This window comes from Hirundo rustica, chromosome 30, assembly GCF_015227805.2.
Source record: "Hirundo rustica isolate bHirRus1 chromosome 30, bHirRus1.pri.v3, whole genome shotgun sequence".
NCBI lineage: Eukaryota > Metazoa > Chordata > Aves > Passeriformes > Hirundinidae > Hirundo > Hirundo rustica.
Genome location: NC_053479.1, coordinates 805,075 through 827,783, shown reverse-complemented (window position 1 = coordinate 827,783; position 22,709 = coordinate 805,075). Strand labels below are relative to the sequence as shown.

At 58.2% G+C, this 22,709-nt stretch overlaps 2 protein-coding genes across 5 annotated transcripts; both read left to right on the top strand.

Moving 5' to 3' along the window:
• Positions 1 to 728: 728 nt before the first annotated feature.
• Positions 729 to 19,471, top strand: VDR (vitamin D receptor). 4 transcript variants are annotated; one of them, XM_040088451.2, is made up of 10 exons: positions 729 to 749; positions 3,370 to 3,421; positions 9,335 to 9,485; positions 11,889 to 12,019; positions 15,696 to 15,880; positions 15,998 to 16,121; positions 16,682 to 16,853; positions 17,107 to 17,258; positions 17,587 to 17,703; positions 18,515 to 19,471. In XM_040088451.2, exons 3-10 carry the CDS (start codon positions 9,337 to 9,339, stop codon positions 18,772 to 18,774), a joined length of 1,290 nt encoding a protein of 429 aa, XP_039944385.1. In that variant the 5' UTR covers positions 729 to 749; positions 3,370 to 3,421; positions 9,335 to 9,336; the 3' UTR covers positions 18,775 to 19,471. The 4 variants fall into 4 exon arrangements, with proteins under 4 accessions (XP_039944385.1, XP_039944384.1, XP_039944386.1 ...); XM_040088450.2 differs by lacking the exon at positions 729 to 749 and adding an exon at positions 2,418 to 2,436; XM_040088452.2 differs by lacking the exon at positions 729 to 749 and adding an exon at positions 3,605 to 3,814.
• Positions 19,472 to 20,051: 580 nt separating this feature from the next.
• MYG1 (MYG1 exonuclease) lies at positions 20,052 to 22,317 on the top strand. Its single transcript, XM_040088464.1, has 7 exons — positions 20,052 to 20,207; positions 20,525 to 20,637; positions 20,704 to 20,863; positions 21,008 to 21,157; positions 21,229 to 21,351; positions 21,601 to 21,782; positions 21,859 to 22,317. Exons 1-7 carry the CDS (start codon positions 20,052 to 20,054, stop codon positions 22,037 to 22,039), a joined length of 1,065 nt encoding a protein of 354 aa, XP_039944398.1. The 3' UTR covers positions 22,040 to 22,317.
• Positions 22,318 to 22,709: the final 392 nt, after the last annotated feature.

Here is a 22,709-nt window from a genome sequence, read left to right as displayed (position 1 = left end):
CGGGCCTCAGGGTCCCTTCCAACCCCAACCCATTCCAGGGCGGTCTGGGGATCCCAATTCCTGCCGCCCCACATCCCTGCGCCACCCTGCTCCTCTCCCAGCGCCGCCGATCCCTTTTTTCCAGGCACAAAACCTGCAGCTCCCGCTCGCAGCTCTGGGGGTTTCCCGGCAGGAATTAAATCCCGGGCAGGAATTAAATCCTCCCGAATGCCCGCACATCCCGGCTGTCCCGGGGATGCGGAGCAGAGCCGGGATTTGGCCCCAAACCGCTGGTGCCGGCTGGGTCGAGGGCGGAAAAGCAGCAGGAAATCAGGAGAGAGGGAGCGAATTCAAATCCCCCTCGGCCACAAACGCTCCCCAGAGCTCGGGGGGCACAAATTCCCGGCGGTGGGGGAAAAAGCTGGGATCGACGGGAAATTTGTGTGGAAATTTTGGAGCTTTGGAGCGCGGCCCTGCCAGTGGGGAAAAACCTTGGGAGATTTTTGGGGGACGGATTTTTGGCACGGGAAGAGCTGCGATCCCAAAAACACCGGGGCGCGGACGAGCCGCTTCCACCACTCCCCACCCTCCCGAAATCCATCCGCGCCAGGAAATTGCCTCTGATGAGCTCCCATTTTTTCCCAGACGTTGTTTTCCCCTCCTCGGCCTCATTAAATCAATTTAAAGGCGATTTTCGAAGCGTTTTCCCCACGCAAACCGCGGCGGCTGAACTCGGTGCCCGCGGCTGCGGGGGCTCTGCTGCGCCGGGGGTTCGTTTCGGGATTTTTGGGTTTAGGGGACACCCGATAAACCCCGGGAGCAGCAGCAGGGGTTTTCTGGGAGCCCTTTATTCAGTGTCGCAGGTGGCTGCATCCCGGGTGGATGTCTGAGGATGGAAAGGGGAAAACTGCCGAATATCCCGATTTTTTTCGGCTGTGGGCGCAGCGTGCCCAGGCAGTGGAGCGTCTTTGGTTTGGGTTGGTTTGGGCTGAGCCGGCTCTGCCCAAAATCCCGCATTCCAAATCACCAATAACGGGATTTTGGACGGTCAAGCTCGGTTTCTCGCTCTATCCCAAACACTCTCAGATCCTTCGGGAGCAGCCAAATCCGGCTGTCCTGCGGGTCCCCGGGCTCGGATCACCCTCGGGGCTCTGTGGGGAGCAACGGGAGCGGCTGGAGCCTGCAAAGAGCCGGGGGGTGCTGTGGGTGGCACTCTGGTACCGGTGGCGTTTGTCGCGTCCCAGTACAGCACTGGGCACTCACTGGGAGCTGGGTCGGCTGCCCGAGCCCACCGGACTCTCTGGAGGGGTGACAGCCCCCAAAGCGCCGGGCGCTGGGACCCCTCGGGTGGGCAGCGGGGTCGAGGGGGCAGCAGGGTCCAGGTGGGCAGAGGGGGCGGGTGGGCAGCACGCAGCCGGGTGGGCACCGAGTGGGCAGCAGGAAGCAGGGGGAGCAGCAGGGTCCAGGGGGGCAGCGGGGGCCGGGTGGTCAGCAGTGTCCGGAGGGCAGCGGGGTCCGGAGGGCATTGGCGGCTGTGTGAGCGGCAGTGTCCGGTGGTCGGCAGTGTCCGGAGAGCAGCGGGGTCCAGGTGGGCAGCGGGGGCTGGGTGGGCAGTAGGGTCTGGAGGATAGCAGGGGCCGGTGGTCAGTACTGTCCGGGGGTCAGCAGTGTCTGGAGGGCAGGGGGGGCCGTGTGAGCGGTCAGCAGTGCCCGGTGGTCAGTGGTGTCCGGGGGTCAGCACTGTCCGGTGGTCAGTGGTGTCCGGGGGTCAGCTCTGTCCGGTGGTCAGCGGTGTCCGGTGGTCAGCGGTGTCCGGTGGTCAGTGGTTTCCGGGGGTCAGTGGTGTCCGGGGGTCAGCTCTGTCCGGGGGTCAGCACTGTCCGGGGGTCAGCTCTGTCCGGTGGTCAGTGGTGTCCGGGGGTCAGCACTGTCCGGGGGTCAGCTCTGTCCGGTGGTCAGTGATGTCCGGGGGTCAGCTCTGTCCGGTGGTCAGTGGTGTCCGGGTGGTCAGTGATGTCCGGGGGTCAGCTCTGTCCGGTGGTCAGTGGTGTCCGGGTGGTCAGCTCTGTCCGGTGGTCAGCACTGTCCGGTGGTCAGTGGTGTCCGGTGGTCAGTGGTGTCCGGGGGTCAGCACTGTCCGGTGGTCAGTGGTGTCCGGAGGGTGACCCCGGACCCCCAGCGGCCGTTCCCTGGAACCCCCCCCGCGCTCCCCACGTGCGGTTCCCGGCCACGCCCCCTGGCTGTGACCGCGCCCAGCCCCGGCCGCGTGCGGCGCTGGTGGGCGTGGCCGAGGCGGTGCCGCGCGGGCATTGGCGGGGCGGGGCCCTGGGGGCGTGGCCGAGGCGGTGCCGCGCTGGCATTGGCGGGGCGGGGCGCGGAGGGGGCGGGGCCAAGGCGCCGGTTCCCGTCAAAAGGCGGCAGCGAGCGGGGCGGGGGCGGCAGCGGGGCCGGGCTCAGGTACCGGGCACGGGGGCACACCTGGGGCACCCGGCACACACCGGGGACACCCGGCACACACCCGGCACACACCCGGCACACACCCGGCACACACCGGGCACACACCGGGGACACACCGGGGACACACCGGGGACACCCATCCGGGGGACAGCGGGGCAGTGCCGAGCCCTTCTCAGGGAGCTCTCCCCGGGACACGGCGGGTGCCCGCTGCGGGCGAACCGGGGGCGCCTCTTCCCGGGGGTTTCCGGGGGTTGCGGGGGCACCCTGGGGTGACGGGGGGCGGGCACGGGCTGTCCCCGCCGGCCGGAGGGACGCGGGGCGGGCGTTGAGGCTCCGCGGTGCTTCCTGCTTCGGGCTCGCCGTGTTCCCGTGCTGCTTTGGGGGGTCCCGCGTGTGAGCCCCGGTGCTCCGGGAGGGATCCGGGGTTCCCTGTGAGACCCCCGCCCCGTGTCCCCGCTCGGCTGGGGGATTTCCCTGTCAAAATTCGGGTCCCCTTAAGGGTTGGGGGTGTCCCCGTCCCGTTCCGGGGGTGCCTCATGGTTTTAGGGGAGGTCTGAGGCTGTCCCATCTCAGCCACGATCACCCCCAGAAATGTGAGTTCGCGAAGGCGTTTTGGGGGGCTCGTGGGCGTCCCCACTGTCCTCCCTCTTTTTGGGGGGGGCCCTTCGAACCCGGGGAATTCCTGGGTGCCGTGGGAGCGTTCATGCGATTTTTAAGGGTTTTCTGTAAGGTGATTTTAGGGTTCCTGGCCGCTGCGGGGGTGTTTATTTGACTTTAGAGCTTCCTGCGAGGTGATTTTTTAGGGTTTCGGGCTGCTCTCGTGGTTAAGTTCTCCATGTAAACCCACGTTCAAGGTCCCAATTCGGGTTTTTTTTGGGGCGGGGGCTGAGCCCCTTGGCACAGCATTAATCACCTTCCTTTTGAATTCCCCAGCGCCTTCCCGGATATTTTGGAGCCATCCCGAGCCAGCGCCAGGAAAATCAAGGTACAGGGGGATTTTTCTGCGCCAGGAATTGGGGGAATCCTCCTCTGAGCACCCCGAATGAGTTTTTGGGGGCCGGCAGAAGCGGCTGAGCCTCTCCTTCTCCTCTCCTTTTCGAGGTTGGAGCTTTGAGAAAAGTTTTGAGGTTTGGTGTTTTTTTGTTGTTTTTTTTTTTTTCTCGGAAAGAGGTTTTCGGGACGAGCGACGTTTTTGCGGCGTCTCCTCCTCCCCCGGAGCCGCCCGTGACTCATCTTCCTCCGGCTCGGGGAAGGAGCCGCGGCCACGGCGGGACGCGAAAATCCCGGGAAATTGCGGTTAAAGCCAAGGAAAAGGGGGAGAAAAAATCCCGGGAAACCGAGGGCAGCGAAAATCCGGGGAGGTGTTGGGAAAAGCGAGGTGCGGGCGGAGCAAAAATCCCCGGAGGGTCGGGGTTTAAACTGAGGAGGGTCGGGGTTTAAACTGAGGAGGGTCGGGGTTTGAACTCAGGAGGGTCGGGGTTTGAACTCAGGAGGGTCGGGGTTTAAACTCAGGGAAAAGAGAGGAAAAATCCAGTGCAATGATGGGGGAAGCAAGAATCGCAGGATATTAGGATTAAATCCGGGGAAATTGGGCAGGGAGGGGAGAAAAATCCAGGGAAATTAAGATTAAACCCGAGGGTGAATGGAGAGAAATCCAGGGAAATGGTGAAACCCCAGTGTCTGAGGAGAGTAAAAATCCAGGGGAATATAGGGGGAGCAAAAATGGCCGAAACAAAGTTAAATAAAGTTTAAAAACCCTTGGGGTTGGGCTGAACCTGGTGGAATTAAGGTGAAATAAAGGGGAAAAAAAAGCCAAGGTGAGGTTGGGTTCTCTCTGGAATCCCGGAGCGAGGAAGATCTGGGAGCTGATGATGCAGGTGATGATGAGGACGATGGGAGATGTCTGCCCCAGATCTCCAGGGCGTGACCAGATCGGGGCTGAGATGTCCCAGCAACAACAAAAATCACCAAAAAAAAATCAGATTTTCCCCAGGTAAAAACGTGCCTGGGGGATGTTTCCCTGAATCCCGCTGTGTTTAGGGAGGAATAAATGGAAAATCCAGGGGTTTTTTTTTTTCCTTTTTTTCCTTTTTTCCCCATTTAATGGCTAATCCTACTCCAGGGAATAATTTTTAACCTCCTGTGGCTGAGCCAAAGCAGAGCCGGCCTGGCCTGAGCTCCCCGAGGGGAAATTCTGGAATTGTCAGGGATTGGGAGAAAGGGGGAAAAATCCCAGTTGCAAGCGGGCTGGGATGAAAAAATGAGAGAGATGGAAACGGTTCTGGGAATTAAAAAACCTTTTAAAAAATTCAATTAAGGGAGCTGATGGGGAAAAGCAAAAAAAAAAAATTAAAAATCCAGGGAAATTAAGATTAAACCCGGGTGCGGATGGAACAAAAATCCGCCAGGGGTGGCACTGCCAGGATGTTGCCGGTGCCACCCCCGGCGCTGCCACTTCATCCTCCGCTGACTCAGCTCCTCCTCGGGCCCATTTCTCTTATCTCCGCCCTTATCAGCTCAACCCTCGCCCTTTTTCGCCGCTATTAAACGGAAAAAATGGTGGAAAACAACACCTGGAATTTTTTATTCCGGGCGTCCCAAGCTGTTTCCTCATGCCCGGGAATCCCAGGAGCTGTGCTGGGGAGGGATTTTCCTTTCCTGACTCCGTCCCTGCTTCCCCAGAGGGTTTTGCTGCGGGCGAATTGGGTCCAAAAAAAAAAAAAGGGATTTTTTTTGGAGTTTCCGGCCTTTTCCTGGAAAACTTTGAGCCGTCTCCTTGAGGGTTTTCTCACCTTCTCCGTGCTCCAGGCGTGGCTGCTGCTCCACAATTTCACAAGTTTCACCCCTAAAAGTGGTGGCAAAACAACACCTGGAACCTTTATCTGCACGTCCAGAGCGGTTTCCTCATTCCCAGGAATCCCAGAAGCCGCTCCAGGTTCTCCTGGGCAGAGGAGCAGCTACACCAGGGAGGGATTTTCCTTTCCTGGGGCGATTCCTGAGCGCTCTCTCACTTCCCAGAGGCAGCCTGGGTGGGAAAAGGGGATTTTTGGCACGTGAAGCCTCCCTAATTTTTATTTTCTGGAGAAGCTGGAGCCGTTTCCTGAGGGTTTTCCCACCTTCTCCATGCCCCAGGCGTGGCTGCTGCTCCAATTTCCCAATTCCAGGCTGCAACAGCTCTGGCTGCTGCATCATTCCCACTCCTCCTCCTCCTCCTTCCTTGGGCAAGTCGAGGTTCTGGGGAATGAGAATTCCCTTTTCCACCGGGCACATCCCAGGGATAAGGAATGGACAGGGATTTGGGGCCTCCAAAGATTCCCTTTTTCCAGCTCCAAGGTGGGACTTGCTGTGAAAATTCTCTTTTTTTTCCTCCAAGCACATCCCAGGGAAGGGACAGGGATTAGTCCCTGCTGCCCTAAAAACGATCCCTCCTCCCCCAAAAAAATCCCTCCCATCTCCAGAAATGCCCAGGCTGACAAATCCCAGCTCTATTTTTAGCCCGGGATGTGTTCCCTGGCTCACCTGGGTGGCCTCAGGAGGGGACAGCAAATCCCGGATTTCCTGGGAATTGCCACAGCTGGGAATCACTCGTGTGGCTCCAAACCTTCCCAGGGCTGGCTCCAGCACGAAAAGAGGATTTTTATCCCACAGCTGGTGCTGCCCTCCCACCTCTGCTTCGGGAGTTTTTTCCTTCCCAGCGCAGTTTAGCTGGAATTTTGCAGTATTTTCCCATTTTTTCCTGGAATTCTGCTGCAATTCCTCTGCCTGGGGGAGTCCCGGGCTCCAAAATCCTTTCCTTTGGGGCTGGGACACTCCAAGAATTCCGTGGGGAAAATCTGGATCCTGCTGCTGCCCAGGACAGGGCCCAAAAAACTGGGATTTTTGGGGCTGTTTCATTCCTGGGAATTTCTCTTCCCTGCTGTTCCCAGGGTGGCACTTCCAGCCGGGGAATTTGGGGATGAAATGCCTGGGAATTGTGTCCCAAAGCTGATGGGGGAAAAATGGTGAGGTGGGATCAGATTCCCGAATCCAGGGGGAATTTGGGATCCTCGGAGGAGGGGGAGCAGCTCCAGCACACACAAAAAAATGGAATTTTGGGATCTTTTCGCAGCCCAGGATCAGCTGGGAAAAGCAATTCCTGCTGCAGCTCCTCTGGAAAAAGGGGAAAACCAGAATTTCCCTCAATTCCTGAGCAGCTCCAGCAGCAGGAAAAGTGCCAGGGCAGGAGCAGGGCAGGGCCAGGCTCCGTCACGTGCCGGGATCAGTTGGAATTTTCCTCCTGGCTTGTCCAGACAGGTGGGAAAAGCCGGGATTTGGGATTTGGGATCCGGCTCGTCCTTGTCACCGTCCCCAGCCCCTGCTGTGGGATCTCTGAGCAGCACAGGGGGCTGTGATCCCACCCAAAAATCCTTTTCCGAGGAAAAAAAATCATAATTGGGAAGGTTTAAAAGGGACCTGGTTGGGTTTGTGTCCATGGAGGTTTTTAGGGATATTGGAGTTTTTTGGGAGGGCCTTGGAGCTGCAAATATTGCTGGGTTTGGGGATAATATCAGAGATTAGAGGACTAAAATTGAGAGGTTTTTTCCTGCCTAAAATTGGGAATATCTCACTGTGAGGCTCCAGCGGGAAGAAAATCCAGGATACACTGAATTTTGGGGCGCTTTTTGCCCAATTTTGGCGTTTCCAGGCTCAGATTTTGCGCTCCCACACGGGGCCGGGCCTTTCACACCTGTCCCGATGGATACCGGGAGGGAATTCTGGACGGATTTTTGGACATCCCACAGCAAAAAAAAAAAAACAAACAAAAAAACCCTCATCCAATTCCATGGGTTGGAATGGGTTTGGGACTTGGCCTTTAACCACTGGGAATGAATTTATTGTGGGGCAGGGCCTGGAGAGGCCCCGGCCCCACGTGGGATCCCAAGGCCTTGGATTCCGGACTCTTCCTTGCAGGGAGGAGCTGGAACCTCGGAAAATCCAGCTGGGCTCATCCAGTCCGACTCCCGACCCTGCAATGGACACAAAAACATCAAATATCCAGGGGCATTTTCCATAAATTCCCTGGCCTCCATCGCCCTCGAGGCCCTGCCCCTTCCCTGGGAAGATTTTCCAGCTTTTAGCCACCCTCTGGATGAGGAATTTTCCCTAAAATCCACCCTAAACCTTTCCCTGAGGTGCTGTCCCAGCAATTTCAGATAATCTCTGTCCCAATCTAAGAAATTAAGGTTGAAATCCCCCCAAATTCCGGCTCCTCTCCCCAGCCCCTGATTTCGGGGCGGATTTCAGGAGCATTTTGCTGGAATTTTGCCGGAATTTTGCTCCTTCTGGAGCAAAAAAAAAAAAAGCCCGAGGGAGGCTGGAGATGGTAAAAAAAAAAAAAAAAAAAAGATAATTTATGTTGAAAATTCCTAGGAATTGTATTTTCCCAGGGTGGTTTTCCCTCTCTCCGGAGGGTGACGGAGCCAGAACCTGTTTGGGAATATTTCGAAATCCGGGGAGAAGCTCCGGAGGAGTTCCGGAATTTTCCACAAGCAGGGGCAGCTTCTGCCTGTCGGCTTTCCCTGGAATTTTTGGGGGATATGAGAGGAAAGATTCCTGGGGCAGCCTGGAATTAGGGACTGGGAAATAAAGGAGCAAAGGGAAGGATTTGGAGCGGGAGGAGGAAATCCAGGAAGGGTTTGGGGGACACCAGGGGAGTTTCTGTGGGAAAAATTCTCATTCCTGGATTTTTTTTTTAATTTTTTTTCCTTAGAAAAGGGGGGAAAGCTTTTCCATGGAGTGAGCACAGTGATGCTGGAGGGATTTCTTTTTTTGGGGGGGAAAAATCCCTGGAAAAGCTCGGCTCAATTGGATTTTCCCATTTCAAAAGAGCGGCGGGATGTGTTTGGAACGCAGGGAACGGCATTCCAAGGGTTTAACCTGGAATATTCTCAATTTTTTTTTTAATGGGATAGAAGGGAAATCTGGATGTGTGGATCCCAAATTCCTCATCTCGGGGTTCCCTCCTGCGGCAGGGAGCTCTGGAGTTGCCGGGCTCGTTTTTCCCGGCCGGAATTCCCGGGGTGTTGGATCTGTCCCTGCTCTTTGCTCCCAATCCGTTGGGAAACTTTCACCCCTTCCTCCCCTCTCCCGGTTTTCCTTGGATTTTTATTTAGCTGGAATATCCCAGTGCAGCAGCTCCTGGGGGTGGGTTTTGGGAATTCTTTCTTTGGGATCTTCACAAAAATATGGGAAAGGGATCCTCCAGCCCAAACCCCGAGGCGCAGCTGGAAAAATCCAAATGAAAGCAAAACTCTGAAGGAATTAAAGTGAAAAATCCAGGCTTTGGTTGGAAACAGTGGGAGAGGAGAGCTGGGAATGATGTCCCAGGGAATTCCTGGGAAAACCCCAAAATCCACTCCAAATCCCCCTCGGGAATCCCTGGAAAGCAGCCCCCCAAAAAGAGGGAGTTCTTTAATTGGGATTTTAATGGCATTTCGTGGATTTTAGTGGATTTAAAGGAGTTTGGGAATGGCTGGGTTTGGAATGGGATCATTTTTTCTCCCCTTTTTTAAAGGAAAATCATTCCAGAGGCACGGGAATTTTCAAGGAGCCTTGGGGGTTGTTTTGCCTCATTAGCGAGGCATTAATTGAGCCTCTCCCAATCCCAGAGTTTCCCCGGCATTCCAAAATCCCAAAACCTGGATTTCTTTGGGCGCTTTGAATGCCCGGATCCAAAAGGAATAAAAATCCCTCGCCCACCTCGGGGAGAATCCACGGAAAAACCCCGAACTTTTGGGGATAATTTTAGCACTAAACCCCCGAATCGGGCGGAATTAAAACTCCCGAACTTTTGGCGACGAATCCCAAAGCTGCTTTTGGTTTTTGTGTTTTTTCTTTTGTTTTTTTTTCCGCCTCCCAGCCATGGATCCGGGCGCTTCCAGCACCTCCCTGGCGGATCCGGGCGGAGATTCCGAGCGGAACCTTCCCAGGATCTGCGGGGTTTGCGGGGACAGAGCCACCGGCTTCCACTTCAACGCCATGACCTGCGAGGGCTGCAAGGGCTTCTTCCGGTGAGCCTGGATCCTCGGCAAGGCCCCGATCCCAAAAAATTCCCGGTGGGAATCCGAAGGAATCCCCAAACGAGCCCGGGATTCCGGGCGGTGCAGCGCTCCCCTGGTTTAAGGGGGGGAAGTTGTTGATTTTTTTGGGGGGTGAGTTTGGAATTTGGGGATATTTTTTTTTTTTCCGGGGGTTTTTCACGGGGCTGGGAGCTTTGCGGTGCTCCCGGAAAAGGGAGGAATGTGGGGAAAGCTTCCTTGAGGTCACAAACTGGGATTTTTTTTTGATTTTTTTTTTTTTTTCCCCCCCCCAAGAGTCAAAAAGCCCTGAAATGTCCTCAAAAAAACCCCCAAAACTCTGGGATTGAGGGGATATGAGGAAAGGCAGGGGATCAGCTCTTCCCAAAATCCAGCATTTCCTGGGAATTCTTCCCCCTGGAGCCCTTCCCTCCTTCCAGGCTGGGAATGAGGTCTGGGATCCTCTATTTTTAGCCCCTGGGATCCCAAATTCTCCTGGGAATTGGGAAGGTTTCCGTGGAATTCCAGCCCCAGCCCGGCTCCGGTGTCACCCTGGGAGCCTCCGGAACCACCCAAGCTGCAATTTTCATTCCAAACCTGGAATTTTGGCCTGTCCTGAGCCCTGGGAATGGTTTTTTCCCTGCTCCAAAGCTTCGTTGTTTGTGCATTCCCGGCCTTTCCCTGGGTTTTTGTACAGGGGGGGAAAAAAAAAGGAGCTTTTTGTGCAGCAAAATTGGGAATTTTGGGGCGTCCAGGGCTAAATTTTGAGTGCTGGGATTGTTTGTCCCCGTTTGGAGCAGCAAAATTCCAAAGGTTTTGGAGGAGCAGGGAAAACAGAGCCCTGCTTTCCTTGTTTTCCACAAAAAATATTCCCCAAAATCCCAGATTCCAGGCAGAGTGAAGCCTCTTGGTTTGCATCTCCCTTCCTCAAACCATCTTTAATTCCCGGCGCTGCAGCCAGAGGAAATCTTGAAGATTTTTTTTACCCAGATTTTTGATTTTTACCCATTTTTAAATATTTTCTCACCCATATTTGACACATTTGACCCCTATTTAACATTTTTTTTACCCAGATTTGATTTTTTTTACAATTTTTTTAATCTGACTGTTGGCCTTGGGCACTTCCAGGGATGGGGCAGCCGCAGCTTTTCTGGGAATTCTGTCCTGGGGCCCCACAGGGAGGAATTTCTTCCCAATATCCCACCTCCCTGCTTTTCCTGGGAAAACTCCAGCCATTTTTCCTTGGACGTTTCTGGCCTTGACCCTTTATCCCAGGATTATTTTTGGCTCTGACCCTTTATCCCAGGAATATTTTGCCTCTGACCCTTTTCCCTGGAAGGCTCTGACCCTTTTTCCCTGGATTTTTTTGGCCCTGACCCTTTGTCCTGGAAGGTTCTGACCCTTTTTCCTTGGATATTTCTGCCCATGACCCTTTTTCCTTGGAAACTCTGGCTCTGACCATTATTCCTTGGAAGTTTCTGGCCCTGACACTTTGTCCTGGAAGTTTCTGACCTTTTTCCCCCGGGTTTTTTTGGCCCTGACCCTTTTTCCCTGGAAGTTTCTGACCCTTTTTCCCTGGATTTTTTCCACCCTGACCCTTTTTCCTTGGAAGTTTCTGACCCTTTTTCCCTGGATTTTTTCCGCCCTGACCCTTTCTCCTGGAAGTTTCTGACCCTTTTCCCCTGGATTGTTTTGGCCCTGACCCTTTTTCCTTAGAAGTTTCTGACCCTTTTTCTCCGGGTTTTTTTGGCCCTGACCCTTTTTCCTTGGAAGTTTCTGACCCTTTGTCCTGGAAGTTTCTGACCTTTTTCCCCGGATTTTTTCCACCCTGACCCTTTCTCCTGGAAGTTTCTGACCCTTTTTCCCCGGGTTGTTTTGGCCCTGACCCTTTGTCCCGGCGGCTCCGCGTTCCCGTCCCGCTGCGGTTTCGGCTGCAGCTCAGGGCTGTCATTTTCGGGCTCCTCTCTCCGTGTCCTGCAGCGAGAATTCCTCTCCCCGCGCACCCGAAATGTGCTCGGGCCAGTTCTGCCAGCGGAGCCGGGCTCAGCGAGGCCGGGTTTAAACCGCGCCGCTTCATTTCGCTGCCGGGGGGGTTTTTCTCTGCAATCCTTCCACACGCTCCTGACCTCAAAAAAAATCCCAGTTTAAACCCAAAAACCTTCTCAAAACCACCGGGCTGGGCTTGGAGCAGCCTGGTTTAGCGAAAGGAGATTAGGCTGGGTTTAAGGTCATTCCTCCCACCCCAAAACCATTCCAGGATAAATCCCTTCGGACATTTCCCTGCTGGGCAATTTCCCTTTGCTCCCAACTCCGCCGACGCTCGCAGCAGAGACCAAAACAGCAAGAACTCAACCCAAAAAAAATCTGATTTATTTTTCTTTTTCCTCTTTTTTCCAGGAGGAGCATGAAGAGGAAAGCCATGTTCACCTGCCCCTTCAACGGGGACTGCCACATCACCAAGGACAACCGGCGGCACTGCCAGGCCTGCCGCCTCAAGCGCTGCGTGGACATCGGGATGATGAAGGAATGTGAGTGCCCAAATCCCGGGAATGCTTGTGCCCAAATCCTGGGAACGAGCCCTGGGAATGTTTGTGCCCCAATCCCGGGAACGAGCCCTGGGAATGCTCGTGCCCAAATCCTGGGAATGTTCGTGCCCCAGTCCCGGGAACGAGCTCTGGGAATGTTCGTGCCCAAATCCCGGGACCGAGCCCTGGGAATGTTCGTGCCCAAATCCCAGGAATAAGCCCTGGGAATGTTCGTGCCCAAATCCTGGGAATATTTGTGCCCAAATCCCAGGAATGAGCCCTGGGAATGTTCGTGCCCAAATCCCAGGAACGAGCCCTGGGAATGTTCGTGCCCAAATCCCAGGAACGAGCCCTGGGAATGTTCGTGCCCAAATCCTGGGAATGTTTGTGCCCAAATCCTGGGAATGAGCTCTGGGAATGTTCGTGCCCAAATCCCGGGAATGCTCGTGCCCCAAATCCTGGGAATGAGCCCTGGGAATGTTCGTGCCCAAATCCTGGGAATGTTCGTGCCCAAATCCTGGGAATGTTCGTGCCCCAAATCCTGGGAATGTTCGTGCCCCAAATCCTGGGAATGTTCGTGCCCCAAATCCTGGGAATGTTCGTGCCCCAAATCCTGGGAATGTTCGTGCCCCAAATCCTGGGAATGTTCGTGCCCCAAATCCTGGGAATGTTCGTGCCCCAAATCCTGGGAATGTTCGTGCCCCAAATCCTGGGAATGTTCGTGCCCCAAATCCTGGGAATGTTCGTGCCCCAAATCCCAGGAACGAGCCCTGGGAATGTTTGTGCCCAAATCCCGGGAATGTTTGTGCCCAAATCCCGGGAATGTTTGTGCCCAAATCCCGGGAATGTTCGTGCCCAAATCCCGGGAATGTTCGTGCCCAAATCCCGGGAATGTTCGTGCCCGTCCCCTTTTCCGCAGGGGCGGCACCGGCAGCGTCCCGGGGGGATGCAAAGGGCAGGGGAAGCGCTGGGTAATGATTGAGAGTGGTGGGTTTAATGATTCCTTCCCATCCAGGAGTTGTTCTCTCGTGGATTTTTTTTTTTTCCTGGGGATTTTTGTTTTGTTGGTTTTTTTTTTTGGAGGGAAAAATCGGCTCCCAGCGGCTCGGCAAATCCACTTTTCCGGCGTTTTCCGTGCTCCACTGGGAGAGCTGGATGAGCTTCCCCATGGAGCTGGGTTGGGTTTTTCCTCTTCTCCCTCTGGGATTTGTTTTATTTTTTTATTCCCCCCCGCTTCTTTCTCCGAGCCTTTTTTTTTTTTTTTTTCCATGTGGGATAAAGCAGGGACTTAAGTCAACAGCAGAGGGAATTAAAGCGGTTTTTAAGCCCAGTCCAAACACACAAATGTGGCCCAAATGTTTGTTTTCTCCCCGGTGTGTTTAGAGATAAGTGGCTTTTAAAAATAAAACGTGTTTGAGGTGCTCCTGGAGAGCTCCAACCAAACATTTTCTGCTGGGAGATGGCGGCCAGGGTGTCCATGGAGCTGGAAATTCGGGATACGGAAGCAGAGCCCTTTCCCTGGTGTGCTAAACAAGGCACAAGCGGAGCCTGATGTCACCCCAGGACCTCCAAAAAATCAGAATTTAATGGTGTTTGCAGGGGGGGGAAAAAAAAGCTTAAATTTTCCACGATCCTGCTGGAAATCCTTGGATTTTATTCTCTGGGATTGATATGAGGCAGGAAAAGGCCCACACTGGCTGTCCCCAAATTCCCAGGAGGCTTTTGAGGAGCCCCTAACGAGGGAAATGCTTTAATTTACACCAACAGCCTCTTAATTACCCGGGAAAGGCTGGAAAATTCCCGGGCAGCAATTCCAGGTTTTCTCCAGGTTCTTCCCCTCCACAGGAGTTAACGTGTAAACGGGTCCCCGTTAACGAATCCTGCCTGGATTAACCAAAAACTGACCCGGAGGGGCTAAAAATAGCCAAAAACGGACTTTGAAGCTGGAAAAAAAACGAGGGAGGACGAAGGATTCGGGGTTATTTTTAGGCGGAGAGAGGGAATTGGGGAAGGATTTGAGGCCTGGGTTTTTCCACGGGGCGTTGGGAATTGTGGGCTGAGGAGGAAGAGGAGGAAGAGGAGCGGGGTTCATTCGGGCTCTGACCCAGGCAGATCCTTCCCCGCCGCTGGAATTTGGGGTTTTTGTCCGGCCCGAGGGTTTGGTGACCCCAAAAATTCTGAAACCCAACACCAGGGGTTTTCCTGCTTCCCAGGGTTCAAACAGGGAGAGGCAGGAGGAGAAAATCCCCCCGCGGGTCTGGAAATTTGGGAATTTGGCTCCCAGGAGAGCCGGGGCCCTCACAGCTTTACCCCGTGGAGAAATGCGGCAGAAAACGTGGGGTTACCCCTTCCCTGCCTCCCCCCAGCCGCTTGGAGCTCAGGGATATTGAGGATCCCTTGGATCCTTCCTTAATAATCCCTAAAAACCCTTCTCCCTGGGTTTTTAACAGCTCCTCTCTCTGCGCAGGCGGTGCCCACGTGGATCTGGTGCTTTTTGCGGTTAAAAACTGGGATGGGGGAATGGCAAAATCCGGATTTTTTTATTTTTTTTCCCGTGGAGATGCCAGTGGCAGAGGTGGGAGCGACCTTTCAGCCCCTCCTGAGGAGCCCCGGGCCCCTGGAGGTTGCGCAAGGCTGAGAAATGGAAAAACGGAGAACGGAAAATCGCCCCGGGCCAAAGGAGCAGGGGAGAGCCCAGGGCTCCTCCCGCCCCAAATTCCACCTTGGCTCTCCCAGCATCGGATCCCTGCACCCGGGGAATTCACAAGCTGCCCTTGGGGGAGGTCTCCAGCCCCTGGAGAAAAGGGATCTCCTGGTTTTTGGGGGTTCTGTCCTGTCCCACGCTGCTCTCTCGGCATTGTCACCCCACAGATTCGTGCTTTTCTTCCCTTCTGAGGCCGCTCAGGGCTTGGGGTTGTTGATTTAAAACAAACAAACAAAAAAAAAACAAGTGAAGATTTGAGCCCCAAATTGCCCCTGGCTGCTCCTTTTCCCTAAATAAACAGGGCCCAGCCTCGCGTGGAGCCCAACCTTTGGCCGCTGCCGAGCGCCGCCACCCCAATAAAAGCCATAAATCCCCGAGGGTGGGAGGAGGTTTGGCTGTGCCTTGACCTTAAAAAATCAGATTAAAAACTGCCCTGAAGCAGCGCTGGACACCCCTGGCGGCAGCTGGGAGCAGAGAGGAGCCGGAGCTGGGTGAACCCAGCGGCTCCCAGGGCCTGGGATCGGGATTTGAGGGAGCAGAGAGGGCACAGGGCAGGGTTGGCACAGCCTTGGTGCCACCAGAACCTTTATCCTGGAAGGCTCTGACCCTTTTTCCTTGGATTTTTCTGGCTCTGACCATTTTTCCTTGGAAGTTTCTGGCCTTGACCTTCTATCCCAGGAATATTTTGGCTCTGACCTTTTTGTCCTGGAAGGCTCTGACCCTTTTTCCTTGGAAGTTTCTGCCCTTGACCATTATTCCTTGGAAGTTTCTGGCTCTGACCCTTTCTCCTGGAAGTTTCTGACCAAAACCTCCCCTGAGAGCACCAGAAACCTCCTGGGCACAGCAGGAAAACCGGGCCAAAGGGGTGTAAGGGGGGAAAAAAATGGATTTTCCAGGTGGAAAAAGGGATTTTCCAGGGGCTGGGCATCCAGGGCTGCTTCCAATCCCTAATTCCATCCCTTTTTCCTTTCCCAGTCATCCTGACGGACGAGGAGGTGCAGAGGAAGCGGGAGATGATCCTGAAGAGGAAGGAGGAGGAAGCGCTGAGGGAAAGCCTCAAACCCAAACTCTCAGAGGAGCAGCAGAAAGTCATCGACGTCCTGCTCGAGGCCCATCGCAAAACCTACGACCCCACCTACGCCGACTTCACCAAATTTCGGGTGCTGACGCCCAGAAAATTCTCTTTTTTTCGCGCCTCGAATTCCCCCTGTAAAAATCCTGTAAAATCCTTCTGCCGGCCCCAGAGCTCATGGAGTTGTCTCTGTTTTCTCCCCCAGCCCCCTGTGAGGAGCCACCCCAGCAGCAGAGGGGCCACAAAAACCTCGTCCCTGCTCACCCAGGACCTGTCCTCGGAGGATTCCTCGGATCTCTTCGGCTCCGAGGTCTTCAGCACGTTCCCAGGTGTGCCCCCAGTTCCTCCCGGCCCCAAACTGGGATTGGGGTTGGAGGTGACGCCTCGAACCACCCCGAATTCCAGGCGTGGGGAAGGGTTGTGCCAAATGGGACCCACCATGAGTCTGCCGTCCTCGTCCTCCTCCTCCTCGTCCTCCTCCTCCTCGTCCTCCTCCTCCTCGTCCTCCTCCTCCTCGTCCTCCTCCTCCTCGTCCTCCTCCTCCTCGTCCTCCTCCTCCTCCTCCTCCTCCTCCTCCTCCTCCTCGTCCTCCTCCTCCTCGTCCTCCTCCTCCTCGTCCTCCTCCTCCTCGTCCTCCTCCTCCTCCTCCTCCTCCTCCTCCTCCTCCTCGTCCTCCTCCTCCTCGTCCTCCTCCTCCTCTTCCTCCTCCTCTTCCTCCCCCTCTGGAAATCCTGGCCTCAAAACCACGCAGGTTCCCTCCTCTCCCCCCTCCAGAGGGGCAGGAACGCGGCGCTCCCACCCAAATTTGACGTTCCAGAACCTTCTTTCCAATTCCCGCGGGGGCTCCTTCGGGTGCCGGGGTCCCCTCAGAGCGTTTCCCCCGGCGCAGATTCCGTGGAGCCGCCGCCGTTCCCCGGCCTGGCGCTGCCGGAGGAGCAGGACGAGAGCTCCTCCATGAACCTGGAGTTCTCGCAGCTCTCCATGCTCCCACACCTGGCTGACCTGGTCAGCTACAGCATCCAGAAGGTCGTCGGCTTTGCCAAGATGATCCCGGGCTTCAGGTGAGGCCTTGGATCCCAAATCCCCGGTGTTTCCCGGGAATCCCGTGCTGCCCTTTGCACCCTTAAACGCGCTCAAATCCCGCCCAGAGCTCCTGCAGCCCTCGAGGCGCTCGTCAGGGTTGCGTTCACTCCGAGATTTGGGGCAAAAAAAACCCCCCTGGAAATGGAATTTCTGGGCAGGGAGCCCCACCCTGGGGGGTGGCAGCTCCTCCCGTGTCCCCCGAGCCGGTGCAGAGGGCGGATCCTCTTGCAGGGATCTGTCCGCAGAGGACCAGATCGTGCTGCTCAAGTGCAGCGCCATGGAGGTGATCATGCTGCGCTCCAACCAGTCCTTCACCCTCGAGGACATGTCCTGGACCTGCGGCAGCAGCGACTTCAAGTACAGGGTCAGCGATGTCACCCAAGGTAAGGGGAAGCCCTGCCCCAAAACCATCCGAAATTCCATGGGTTTCCCCCTCTGGGAGCTTCCCTCTGCGCCTGGTTTTGTGCTGGGAAAGGAGAGGGGGGGTCCTGTCTCAAATTATGGGGGTGACAAGTGGTGCCTCAGTGTCCCCAGAGCCACCGGGGTGTACAAAAATGTGTCCCAGGGCGTCCAAAAATGTCTCCTTCTGGAGGGAAATATCGTCTCCTTCTGGAGGGAAATATCGTCTCCTGGAGGAAAATAAAATCAAATCCCTTTCCAAAGGGAAAAATCCCCTCCCAGAGCCCCTCAGAGGCTCCGTTCTCTCCGCAGCCGGGCACAGCATGGACCTGCTGGAGCCGCTGGTGAAATTCCAGGTGGGGCTGAAGAAGCTGAACCTGCACGAGGAGGAGCACGTGCTGCTCATGGCCATCTGCATCCTGTCCCCAGGTAGGGAGAAAGACGCCCCAAAACACGCTCAGAAGGGAGGGGAAAACTCCAAATCTGGAAAACCCCACAAAGGGGAGGGGAAAAAAAACGCAAAAAACCTGACCGTAGCCGGCTCTAAAAAGAGATAAAAAGGGAGAGAATCGTCCCCCAAACCCTAAAAAGAGACAAAAGGGAGGGAGGGAATCACCCCAAACCCCACGAAAAGGGAGGGAATCACCCTAAATTTTGGGAAAGGGAGGGAATCACCCCAAACTTCACAAAAGGGAGTGAGTCAACCCAAACCCTCAAACCCCATGGAAGGGAAGGAATCGCCCTAAACCCCATGAAACCCCAAACTCCATGAAAGGGAAGGAATCGCCCCAAACCCTCAAACCCCAGGAAAGGGAGGGAATCAGCCCAAACCCTATGAAAAGGGAGGGAATCACCCTAAATTCTGGGAAAGGGAGGGAATCACCCCAAACCCTCAAACCCCATGAAAGGGAAGGAATAACCCCAAACCCCATGAAAGGGAGGGGGAATCACCCCAAACCCTCAAACCCCTTGAAGAGGGAAGGAATCACCCCAAACTCCATGAAAACCGAAGCAATCCCCCCCCAAACCCCCGGAAAGCGAAGCAATCCCCCCCCAAACCCCCGGAAAGTGAAGCAATACCCCCCAAACCCCCGGAAAGCGAAGCAATACCCCCCAAACCCCCGGAAAGCGAAGCAATCCCCCCCCAAACCCCCGGAAAGCGAAGCAATCCCCCCCAAACCCCCCGCCCGCAGCCCACCCCCGCGGGCTCCGTGCCCTGAGCGCCGCCCTTGCCCCGCAGACCGGCCGGGCGTGCGGGAGCCGCTGCGGGTGGAAGCGCTGCAGGAGCGGCTCTCGGAGGTGCTGCAGAGCTACATCCGAGCCCGGCACCCCCCGCCCGGCAGCCGCCTGCTCTACGCCAAGATGATCCAGAAGCTGGCGGACCTGCGCAGCCTGAACGAGGAGCACTCGCGGCAGTACCGCTGTCTGTCCTTCCAGCCCGAGCACAGCATGCAGCTGACGCCGCTGCTGCTCGAGGTGTTCGGCAACGAGATCTCCTGAAGGGCACCGGCCCCGCGAGAAGGGAGCGCCCCGGCTCCTGCCGGGGTTTGGAGTTTTGGCTGCTCGGGTTTTTTTTCCCCCCCCATTCCAGGAGCTGGTGCATCCCTCTCCGTGCCTCCAAATCCCTTCTTTTTTTTTTTTTTTTTTTTTTTTTTTTTTTTTTTTTTTTTTTTCCGGACGGGAGATGAAGTCAGGGTGCCGCTGTGCCGTGCTCTGCTTCCCCCCGCCCCGAAATCCCACAGCAGCCGGGGGCTCGGGGACCCCAAATGGCGGCCAGCAGGTGCCGTGGGTGATGTTCCCGTGTGCCGGAGGCAGCCGAGAAAGCCCCGAGAGAGGGGAGATTTTGTCCTCGACCCTCCACGGGAAGAGCAGGACGAGCTTTGTTTGCACTTTGGGGAAGGGGGGAGCGGGGGGATCTCCAGGAGACGCCCCCGCTTTGGAGCCGGGCCCCTCTGGGGGATGGTGATGACCCCTGGGATGGGGCGGGGACCCCAATTCCAGCTTGGCTCCCTCCCCCTGCCATGGGCTGGAGGCGGCTCAAGGCCTTTGTTCCCACCCGGAGCAAACCCTGGGAAGGGGGATTTGGGAGCTGGGGGCTCCGGATCCCTGGGAGGGGCCATCACAGCCCCCCTGGGCCCTGACCGATGGCCGGAGGGTCCCTGGCTCTGGCCAATAAACTCCTGCTTGGGCAAATCCACTCAGCCCCAGGCTCGTGTGTCCGGACAGGTCATCCGTCCCTGTGTGTCCGTCCGTCCATCCCTGTGTGTCCATCTGTCCGTCCCTGTGTGTGTGTCCATCCCTGTGTGTCCATCCCTGTGTGTCCGTCCGTCCGTCCCTGTGTGTCCGTCCCTGTGTGTCCATCCCTGTGTGTCCGTCCCTGTGTGTCCGTCCGTCCATCCCTGTGTGTCCTTCTGCCCATCCATCCGTCCCTGTGTCTCTGGCTCTCCCTGGGTCCCCCGGGGGGCTGTGCAGGACCGTGTGTGTCTGTCCCCTCGGTCCCGGGTATCTCCTCTGTCCCCGGTGTCCCCTCGGTCCCGGTGTCCCCTCTGTCCCCGGTGTCCCCTCGGTCCCGCCCCGCGTATCCCCGCTCCGAGCCGCCAGGGGGCACTCGCCCGACCCGCCAGGCGCCTCGGTCTCCCCTGTGCGCATGCGCAGCCGAGGGGGCGGGGGGCCGAGCACGTGCTCGGTGGGCGGGGCTTACCGCGGGTAGGCGTGTCCTGGGGGCGTGGCCTCCCGCCGCCATGCGCGGTGCCGCGCGCGCCGCCCGGCTCGCGGCCATGGCCGGCACCGGGACCGGAACCGGGACAGCGACCGGCACCGGGCACAAGCGGCCGCACCCCGAGCCCGCCGCCCGCATCGGCACTCACGACGGCACCTTCCACTGCGACGAGGCGCTGGCGTGTTTCCTGCTGCGCCTCCTGCCCCGCTACCGGGTACGGCCCCGCGTGCGGCGGCACCGGCAGCGCGCCCGGGGCATGAACGGGACGGGGGCACCGTGCGGGGCCGGGTCCCGGGGTCTTCCTCGGGGTGGCTCCTCTCCAGGTCCCACGTGGGGAAAGTTGAGCTCACCTAGCGGCGGCCCCTCGGGGTCCCCGGTCCCACCTGGGGTCACCCCATCGGTCCCGGGTCACACCTGGGGGTCACCCTTATCTCCCCCACCCCCTCCTCAGGGTCCCTCCCCGGTGTCCCTCGTCACCAGGAGCCGCTCCCCGCTGGCCCTGGGGACCCTCACCCCGGTGTCCCCCTGCAGGACGCGGAGATCGTGCGGACGCGGGACCCGCAGCGCCTGGCCGGCTGTGACGTGGTGGTGGACGTGGGGGGCGAGTACGACCCGGAGCGGCACCGCTACGACCACCACCAGAGGTGAGACCCCCGCCCGGAGACAGCGTCAGCCCCGGGGGTCCCCGGGGTGACCGCGTGGCCCCACAGGTCCTTCGCGGAGTCCATGCGGAGCCTGCGGCCGGACAAGCCCTGGAGCACGAAGCTGAGCAGCGCCGGGCTCGTCTATTGTCACTTCGGGTCCCAGATCCTCGCGGGGCTCCTGGGACAGCCCGAGGACGGGCCCGTGGTCACAGCGCTCTATGACAAGGTGACAGGGGGGTGACAGGGGGTCTGTCACCCTGCCAGGGTCACAGTTCTGCCCGGGGCTTGTCCTCGGTGGAGAAAGGGGAGCAGCTTGTGGCAGCTGCTGGGGCGGACGGGCTGAGCTCTGCTGTCCCCTCCCTGTCCCCAGCTGTACGAGAACTTTGTGGAGGAGATCGATGCCATGGACAACGGCATCGCTCCGGCGGCGGGGGAGCCGCGCTACGCCCTGAGCACCACGCTGAGCGCCCGCGTCGGGCACCTGAACCCGCGCTGGAACGACCCCGACCAGGACACCGAGGTGGGGACAGCTCCCGGGACACCGCTGCTCGGGGACACGCTGCTGCCCCAGGCTGAGCCCCGTGTCCCCAGGCAGGGTTCCGGAGGGCCATGGAGCTGGTGGGCAGCGAGTTCCTGGAGCGCCTGGACTTCTACCACCGGGCCTGGCTGCCCGCGCGGGCGCTGGTGGAAGAGGCCGTCCGGCGCCGCTTCGAGGTAATGCCGAGCCAGCCTGGGGAGAACCTGGAATTTTGGGGGGAGAACCTGGAATTTTGGGGGGAGAACCTGGAATTTTGGGGGGAGAACCTGGAATTTTGGGCGGAGAATCGGGGCGTGGGACAGTACAAATCCCAGGGGGGCCTTTGCACCCCAAATCCCGCGTGGTCCCTGCAAGAGGGTGCTCTGAGATTTTGGGGACCCCGAGCCCGGGGCGGGTTCGGGAGTCAGCCCGGTGTCCCCTCGCAGGTGGATGCCAGCGGGCAGGTCCTGGAGCTGTGCCAGGGCGGCTGTCCCTGGAAGGAGCACCTGTTCCAGCTGGAGCGGGAGCTGGCCCTGCCCAGCCCGCTGCAGCTCGTGCTGTTCCCGGACCGGGGCGGGCAGTGGCGGGTGCAGAGCGTCCCCACAGCCCCCCACAGCTTCCAGAGCCGGTGAGACCCCCTCCCCTGGCCCTGCCGCTGCCCGCCCCGGCGCCGGGGTCCCTCTCAACGCCTCTGTCCCCCGCAGGCTCCCCCTGCCCGAGGCCTGGCGGGGTCTCCGGGATGAGGCGCTGTCCGAGCTGGCCGGAATTCCCGGCTGCGTCTTCGTCCACGCCAGCGGCTTCATCGGGGGGAACCGGACCCGGGAGGGGGCTTTGGAGATGGCCCGGAGGGCGCTGGAGCTCGGGCGGGGCACAGAGAGCACCTGAGCCCCCTCCCCAGCGGGGTCACCCCCAAAGGGAGCCCCTGGCCCAGCGCGGGGTCCCAGGGATGCTGCAGGGACTGCTCCCACCCGGATTCCGGATTCTCCAAGGAATTCCCCTGCTGTGCTGGGGGGGCAGCAGCCCCTCCCGGGGGTCTCAGAGCACCCACCCCCCGTGCTGGACCGCCGCCAGCCCAGCCAGAGACTTTTTGGCTCCATTTCCTGGGAGTTTGTCCCTGTTTCTGCCATGTCCCAGCACCAGTAAAAACCAGTGTGTGCCCAGTGCATTGGCTGCTGAGGGGGCTCGGGGGGGATCCGGGGGGGCCCCGTGTGACACTGGGGGGGGGGGTTGCTGTGGCTCAGGGCCCGCCGTGACCGCCCCCAGAGCACGGGGACAGCCCCCAGTGCCACCCCCTGCCGCCACCACCGTGTCCCCTCCCACGCCGCTGGCTCCCGGGGCCATGCGGGCGGCCGGGCTGCTGCTGCTGCTGCTGCCGCTGGGGCTGGGGCTGCCCCGACACCCCCGGGGAGGTTCCCGGTGCCCCGGGGAGGCTCCGGCCCCGCCCGGAACCCACAACGAGACGCTGGGGAGGGGCGCGGGGACATCGCGGGCCCCCGACGTGGCGGCGCTGGTGGCCGTGGGGGGGTGGCTGGGCGCCGTCCTGCTCTGCGTGCGC